Source organism: Takifugu rubripes, chromosome 1 (assembly GCF_901000725.2).
Source record: "Takifugu rubripes chromosome 1, fTakRub1.2, whole genome shotgun sequence".
Taxonomy (NCBI): domain Eukaryota; kingdom Metazoa; phylum Chordata; class Actinopteri; order Tetraodontiformes; family Tetraodontidae; genus Takifugu; species Takifugu rubripes.
In genome coordinates this window covers 13,560,304-13,569,216 of record NC_042285.1, presented here as the reverse complement: position 1 = coordinate 13,569,216, position 8,913 = coordinate 13,560,304, and the positions used below count along the sequence as shown (strand labels likewise).

Genomic DNA, 8,913 nt, shown 5'->3' with positions numbered 1-8,913 from the left:
CTGTGGTAATTGGAAGACAAACATCCAGAGTGTGTAGAATGTGTTTTGCCTTTGGTATTCATTGGCAGTGACACCTCATGCAGCGGCAATATTGATGAGCGTAGGAACGGCTGGGCTGTATTCATCTCCAAATGGCTCCGAGGGAAACTTCTTTGATTAATATATCTGTTAGGGAACGCTGTGCACCAGAGAGGGCCACTTTCTGAAAATATGGCCATCATTCACATGCAACATTTTTGTCCATCAGGTTTTATGATTTCATACATCCTCTGACAGAAGCCATAGAGGAGAATAGAGGAAGCTATTTGAAGGGGAACAATATGGTCCACTAGGGCCCTTTGCAGCTCCTGTGTGACAGGTGAAATCATCATCATTAATAACTTCATGCAGTCATGCACTCAAATTTAAGTCAAGTCCCTGCAGGCATCAATAAAAAGGAGTGTTTGACTGCACAGTGGCACTGCTCAAAAACTGATTATTTTTTTAAACAGCACCAAGGTGGAAGTACATTTAAAATTTCTGATCCAAAAGCTCACAGGATGTCATGTGATTCAGTACCAGCGTTACAATGTCTGGGACATTGGATTATTGTTATTGTTTAGTGTATTTTAACACATTTTCAGCCTGCGCCGAAGTACTTTTATGTTAAGGCCCGACGATTGATTCCCGAAAAAGGTGAGAAAAAAACAGGATGACAGCACACTGAATTGGCCAAAATTAAATAAAGCCCGCCAGTTTTCGTGTTCTCTTTTTGACGCTATTAGTTATGTGGTTTTTTGATGTCAAAGTTGATTTTCTATTTTATTATTATTCCATAAAACACGGGAAAATGGAAACACATTTTTGCTGGGCCTTATAGATGAAAAGGAAAGAACATGTGAATATGGCAGCATGGGAATTAATTTCAAGGACGCATAAGTCATCAGGACATTGTTTTGTCCACTGGTGATTTATTTTTATTTACAATGGTGATCGCACAACTCAACCAATTATCACATTTGTTGCATTCTCACTAAATGACACATTACTGTTACAATGTTAAGACAAATACGCAGCATTTAATTGCCTGTGTATGATGGTCCTGTATAGAATTAAATGAACATTATCAGCAGAGACTAAAATGAGAAAGGTGGCAGGTCTGTGAGGATGTATGACCCTGATTTTCTTCATCCCATTTTCACGCTTTCATTTTCATGCTAAGGGCATGTGGTTATCTATGTTGAGTTTGATTATGGATTTTGTGCATGACGCCGTTAATAATAAAGGCCTCCCTCCTGATCAGAGAGAAAAGCAGACGCTCCTTAGCACTGACCGTACTGAAATATGAATTTAAAGTGAAACATTGGTTCACTTTTGCGTTGGTGAAACCATTTTAGATTTCCATTAAATCTGCAAGCAAATTCTCAAGGGTTGGACAAATTAAATGACACAAAAAATAATACGTTTGAATAGCTTTGGTGTTGTTGCCTCCTGCTGCAGTTGTTGGATGTGGGCTGAGCTGCTGTGCTGGCTCTTATCTTGGGAGCAGACAGGACAAAAACGGCCAAATCCAGGTAAAAATGACAACCAATACACGGCCTGCTGTGAAAATAACAGCGCAGAACAAAAACGGACAAAAAGAAAACGACCTATCTGCCAGAACCACCGCTGCAGATGAACCTGACATTCTCCTCCCTCACAATCTGCACTTGAATTGTGCTTTACGAAGCCTGGCTTAGTCCGTTTTTAACGCCGCTTCTAAGCCCAGTGCCTTTTGATGTTCCCTGCTGTTTGTATAAAATCAATAATGACCCCGTGAAGACGTCTCGCATTTCCCTTCATCTTGACTGCATTTCTTGGAGTTGAGTTCTCATAAAAAGCTGGTTAGCTTGATGCTAAGACCAGACCTGCATACCCACGGATGCCCTCAGTGGCTCCCTAGAGCTGCCAAAAGAGGGAGCGTAGAGGCCAACTCAGTGAATGCCAATCTGCAGATGCAGGAGTCGTCCGCTCATGCATATTAAACCCACGCCACCTGCTTGTCACACATCACGCCCTGCATCCCCGGTCCCAGGAATTTGAATCAACTGTGCTGACAGGAAGCCACTCTCTGGCCCACACAGGTGAATCATTTAGCTGCTCTTTCCCCTTCCCCCTTCTGCTGTATGTTGATGATGCATCCCTGCAGCATTCCCATGAGGAAAACCAAGAGCGGCTGTGGGAAAGCAAGGAGCACGACGCTGAGACAGGAGAAGGAGCACCACCGGCAGATTAAAATATCTCGATCAGCATTCCAGCTCCGGAGCCGTTGCGATTGCCCCACCTCCCCAGCTGGCCTCTCTGCTGTGAAGAATTACTTGCATCTTGTCGGATTAACCAACAACACCGTGACAGAGAGCGAGGAAAAGAAAACTGCATCGATAATGCAATTCCAACGACTCCTCGATCTGTATCAGTCATTCAGCAGAGTTCCCACATTTCCTCTTCTCTTCCCACCTTTTCACCAGTCATTTCTCCTCATTAAAAACCACAGCGAGTGAGCAGAGCAGCAGAACTGTAGCTGTAAATCTCAAATTTGGATCCATCTCAAACTCAAACAGGTAAAAACGCTGAGTGCTTTATTTATGAATTTATAAAACGACATCTAAATTTATCATCTTAGAAAAAAACAAGTGTTTTTCTCCATTTCCTTTTCAGATGTTACAGTAGGTAAATGAAGACATAATGAGCTACTCAATTATCTCCACCTCAGGCTTTCTGCCAGGCTCTGTTCCTCATTGCCATTCTCACCAACCCTTCAGATTATTATTTTTCTCAGCCTCCTGTTTTTAGATATAATCATAAATTGCAAAAATAAAAACATAAAGCAGATGGAGGCAAACACTGCCAAGACGGGGCCGAATGTGTTTCGGCACACGAACAGCCAACTAGGCCACATTTGATGACTGGTTCATTTGTGGCATCGCTAATAATTTAACATCACTTCTCATCCAAATTGATGAAAAAGTTTGATGGACACATGCTACACATGTAAGCAGAAATGATCTTAAGGAAGCTGCTTCAATGTTGCCGATGTTCTAGATTCCTTCTGTTATGCAGCCGTGTATTCCAACTGCCTTTATACTTTACTATGGTTGTGGATCACAATGTGAGGGGAAATGAGCTGCTTGACGGAGGTTTTCTCTCCCCAGTTCCTTTGTTTCTAGTTTATAAATGTGAAAAGAAACTTTTTAGGTTACTGGTGAGTCTAAATTTTCCCACAAATTTAATCTCATTGCTGTGGTAGAAGCAAACACAGCTCGTTAAATACATATTTGATGGGCTTATTTTTCGACTTCCTGGTGATTCTCTGGTGTTTGGCAAATGGAGTGCAAAGAATATAATGAGTCAGCATAAGGAGATGTTTGTCCATGAGAACAGCAAATTATTGCATCATTCGGAAGGTTTTATTTTTATTGCAGTGAAGAGGAGGACATGGACAGGAAACGGCGTCTGCGTTTCATGAACACTATCACTGTTTGTGACAGGCCAGCCTTTAAAGTCCGCGCACCAAATTGTGACCGGGGGGGCTTCATTTTAAAAGAACACTTCAGCGTCTCATCATCTTTATCTCATCAGTTTTGCCATCGCTAATTTGTCAGACAACGGCCCTGGAGGCAGCTTTAGAGAGGAAAAACAGGTTCATGTACGGATAACCTGAAAATGAGTCATGTTGAGCTCCTCTGCTCGGTCGTTATCGGCATCTTCTCCATGTAGTCTCATTTGTTAGCGCTACGTCCTCATTTCCAGCATTCCAGCTAATGTTTGTGCATTTGCAGTGTACAGACTTCAGCAGCGTGGAAAAAGTCATTATCAGTGTCAGTGTTATCACTAAATCCATTTAAAATAAAGTTAACTTTGCCATTATTGTGTTCAACACTGGCTTCCTGGCCAGTGCAGCATGTGAGCAGCTCTTTACTGTTGGCAAAGATGTTTTTGGTGCCAAACGGGATCGGCGGCCTGATTAAACCTTTGAGAGACTGCTCACGTGTCGTGGCAACAAGCGATTCTGCTCTGGCATCACATGCTAGTGCCGCCTCTGTACTTCCCTGTCGGGGTTTTAAACGTTGTTGTCTATTTCCAACCTATGCTTGCACAGTAGCTTCACCAGCACTGGCCATTATAATGAGGAAAAGTCAGTTAAAACAGTCAGATGTCACATTTCTGACATTTAAAACAACTGAAACACCATGACTGCATCTGCTATGCATTACGCAGAAACAACTAAGATGGTCAAAGAGGGAACCATGGAGGTTTTAATGCACCGAAAAGCTCTGCGACCTTTGCTGCACTTTATGGAGCTCTAGCGTTCTATCTGAGCAACATGAGTATTAACTCCTCTCTCCTGGGCTTGTTTTGTATTACCCAGTCTTTGTGCAAACCCGGATTGCCCCAGACAATCTGGACAGGACCAGAGTCCGGAATGGCGTGCAATGGCTGGAGAGGAAGTTAGCTTGCGCTATGCAGAGGCGGTTGGGGGATTTACGTGCAGGGGATTACACGTGTACAGTGGTCAAGAAAAACTTTAATCAAGATTGAGCTGACACGTCGGAGTTGTACTGTAAGAGCGGCGGGGGTTGTAGACTGGGGGGGTCAGTTTATTAACCTGCTGCTTTGTGCCTTACACAGCGAGCTGCTGTCTGTTATGCAGGTTTCCTTTCCAAGTGTCAGCCCAGCCTCATATGTCAGCAACAGTTGGTCTAGACTAGACTGAAGGACCACCGCAGTACTGCTGACAAAAGCCCGAGTGAATAGCCGTCACTGGGCCGCCACGGCTGTGCACACGTTAACCCCGTTTCCAGGGAGCAACCGCCACCTTTGACCAGCTGTCCTGCTGGTTGACCGCGATTTGTTTGTGTCACGTCAGGGGCAAAAAGACTCCCAGGGCTTTATTGTGCTGATGACCATGCACACTGCACAGCACTGGTTTCTCTGAGTGCGGACTCACTGTTTACACATGCAAGCGCGAGCAGAGCTGGAACCCTTCTTCAGCGTCCTTCCTCCATTGTAGATTTTGGCCCAGTTCTGTCTCCCAGTTGCCTCAGATGCATTCGGCACAGGAACAAGCAATGTTGATTCATCTGATTGTGATTATCTTTAGAATTTAATTCATCTCACCACCTGTTGGTTGGTAAAGTGTGAAAACGTCCATCTTGTAGCCACATTCTTATCTTTTATCATTAACTACGATTCAAGTTGAGCATGATTGGCAGAACGGACCTCGATAAAGTCTTTTGTTATTCTTTTTGGGGAAATAGGCTTGTCTTTTTTTAAATTCTGTTAATTGATGCACAAACACTAATCAAGACACAATAAATGCCAACAATTGTTGATAGTTAGCATGAAATGGCGCCATCTCTGAAAAGGAAAACGTCAACACGGTCGAAAAGAGTCTGATGGCTTGTCAGGGCCCGGGAAGCTCTCCACAGCCACCGAAATATATTTATATAGTTTGCAGGCTGCTTCTGTCCAAAAGGCAGTGGTGCATGATGGGTATGCAATCAGCAGCCCCTCTCAGGACTTTCCCTTTACATAGCGGGGCTTCCTTTGATGTGTGCTGCAGTAAACATGGGCAGATCTCTCCCATCCACCATCTCCTGGGGGATGAGGCTCAGCACAAGAGCGCTAATGAGCACATTAGATGGAATCCACGTAGGAAAACGTTACAGTTGTAAATGGAATTGTCTCGTGTGTTGTCTGTGCTGGGGATGCTCCATCTTCAGGACTTAGCCCATCTCCTTGTGGTGCATTTGGATCACGTGGCATTCACAATGGCAGCATTTATTCTGGAATTATATGAATACAAAGTCATTATTTCATTCTGTTACTTCACGCCAACAGAGGTGAAACTTGTGACTTCAAATGGTGAACTTTTCAGTTGGGTCACTGTTGTATTCTGCTGACTCTCTAAGTCTGCTGCAGCGGCAGAACCCGGCCTCAGTGCCGAACCTCTGATCTCTGCTGCCTTATGTCTGATTGCAGTCACCAATCAGCCCCTTTCTGGGGCACTTCGATGGGCTGCATCTGCATGCGAGAGGACTGACACTCAGCAGCACGACAAGGCGTGCACATAAACGATCCTACATTCACGTCAAGCTCTCATCTCATCCACTGATGCAGCCACAATATTCCTCTCAGATACTCCGATCCTCAGCTATCATCTAAATCCCCAGCCACTAGATTCCTGGGAGGTTGCCATGGGAATCTAAAATTGCCTTTAGGCAACAGGGGGAGCGTGAGACATGAAAATGATGTCAAAGAGTCGAGAAAACAGCGATTTGGTCCTCAGTGTGGCCCAGCACCCGCGAGCACAGGTTAACTCTTTTATGTAGCTTTTGTGTAGAGTTTTAACCAGCACTTGGATGCTCAACATGGCATCCACTGTGTGGAAAGACAGGTACAACACAGCGTTTTCTTTTAATCTATTTACCCCCTTTTAAACAGATCGCGCTGAATTGGATTGAGCGTGTTATAGCGCTTGCAGACAACAATCAACCATCTGTTGATGCCAGAGCTACAATACCTCCATTTTAAGTGTGAGGCTCTCAAGATGCATGCTAATTTCCCAGAGATTCCAAATGGTTGAACCATTGGCCTCATCCATGGCTTCACCTCTGTCAATGATGTGACCACTCCAATAATTGAAGAAGCAATTGAAGCACGTTTCAGTAAAGGGATGAAATGGCCCGTATTGGTGCCGCTAGAGGCAAAGACACAGGCATTTATATTTGTGGGCTCTTTTTAAGCACAGCACAAAATCAATACTATTTTGTTCAGATGCAAACCCACCTAAGATAGCGTCTTTAAATATCAAACGTGCACTTCTGCACTTCCTCCGAATAAAAGACAGGACACCGGCAGGGACGTGTGCTCCACAGGAAGACGTCCTGAGCATTCTATTAATAAAGCTGCACCTTTTAAAGTTTCCCTTTCAAACAATTTGTTGGGTGAGTTATCAGGTCCAAAGGAAAGTTCTGTGAATTATTAATAGGAGACGTGTCTTTTAAACTTTAAAATCAGCTTTGGGTCGTATTATCGAGCAAACATCCTCCTTCATGCATCAATATGTCCACAATAGTTCTGTCCCAGATTTATTGATCACAGAGCAAAATGTGACGGGATCATTGACGTTTTAATCAAAAGGAAAAGACGCAGCAGAGTCCAGGGCAACAAAGGGGTGGACAACTCATGCCCACAAGGCAACGGGCCGATAATGACGCCATGTGTGTGTATGTAGAAAGTGTATGTTCATTATATAAATGAATATGTGCCGTGTGTATGTGCACTGACTGGGAGCACATGGCTGGGAGCACAGAAGCTACATGGCAGCCGTGCTCCTCAGGGGCCCGGCGCCAGGTATCATGGCGTTACCTTGTGTTACATCGGACCAAAGGCAGAAACCTTCAAGCACAATTAAACAAAAGGTCATTTTATTTTAGCGCTCCACTTAAGCACCATCAACTCGTGCATCTTGAAGCGGAAATGCAAAGATTCTTCGGCTGAGTAGATGCTAACTCTCTGTCTCTGTGTCTCCCTACAGCGGTGGCCCCCACACTTCCCAGCTTGCGTTCAGAGGTCTTCAAGCCGTGTGTGGAAGACAAGGACCTGGCCTTCTGTCTCAATGAGGGAGAGTGTTCCATCATCGAAACTGTGGCTGGAGTTCACAGACACTGCAGGTGAGCCTAAGGGGGGAGTTGCCTTCTCCCATTTCCTCAGCCCTGAGGTCCCCTCCTTTTGCGTGTTTCCCTCGCGCGGCCGACCTTTGGGTCAGATTCATTCAGGCTGCTTTCGTATACCCTCCAATCTGACTGTGTTCTGAGAGTAACACAGGGAAAATTGCTGTACAAATGTATCTAAAACACACGGAAGATTTATGACCACCCAAACCGCCAAAGCAAGGGATCAGATATGACTCTGCAGCTCCTGGTATAAAAGTGGATCACTTATCTCCCCACAGCTGCAGCCAGCAGAAGGGAAGAGAGGCTGTGTACTGATCTGACTGCATAGCTTCTAGGAAACAAATATGATCTAACTGTGTCTTTAATGTTGCCTGCCAACGTCTTTATTAATGGCAGCGGACACGGAAGTCATCCCCCTTTCCTCTGTATTAACCTTTCATTATAATGATGTAAATGGCTTTTAAAGCACATTTGAATGGGTCATATAAAGAGGGGGCTTTGATGGAGATCCTTTCCTGATCTCCCTTAAAAGGAACTGATATTTTCTTTTCTCTTCTGTGATTTCTTTGGTGTCCATTTTTGCTTCACTTAACAGCTGATGAAGCGTTCACTGCCCCAGATTAGGCACCAGCGGACTCATAATCCGGCAGGAATGAGTGAAGTGGTTTGAATCCGCCAGATTAAATTCACTGAAGGCGCAGATGCGGCGCACGCCGGCGTCTCATTCTTTGCTTTTGCCCTTGAAAAAAATTGACCAGATGACGCATTAACGCAGAATATCCACAGCAATTTACAGCCGCCGCAGCTTTCAGCGAGATGTTCTAAATTGCACGTGTGCTTTTTTATTGCAGGGCAGGAAATAAACACCAAAGGGTTATGTAGTCCTGCCTTATTAATACGCCTGTGATCGGGTACATGGCATAATTAAGTGCGTACATGTGCCGTTCGTCATTGGGGTCCTCGCTTGTCGCGTCCCTTTTTTTCCTCTCTTTTTGTATGCTGCCTGCATCCACGCTCTCCCTCCTGGCCCGATGTATCATTTTAAAAATGGATCACTTTAAAAATGCATGACAGGGGGAAAATGCGCTGAATGGTTCCGAAATTCATTTAAAAAAAACAAACTACCTGGAAAGTAAAGATGGAACCTGTTATAAAATAGGCGCAGATGAGTTTAGCACCACAGTTTCAAGCACTAAAAAGGAGGCAGGTCTTCCTT

General features: G+C 44.5%; 1 protein-coding gene across 2 annotated transcripts in view; it reads left to right on the top strand.

The window, feature by feature from the left end:
• The window catches only part of nrg3b (neuregulin 3b), a 142,008-nt gene that overhangs the window by 60,766 nt on the left and 72,329 nt on the right, over window positions 1-8,913 (top strand). For both annotated transcript variants that reach the window (XM_029846218.1, XM_029846216.1), the window contains exon 2: window positions 7,559-7,694. In XM_029846218.1, coding sequence (XP_029702078.1) covers window positions 7,559-7,694 — 136 coding nt within the window. The remainder of the gene's footprint in view (window positions 1-7,558; window positions 7,695-8,913) is intronic.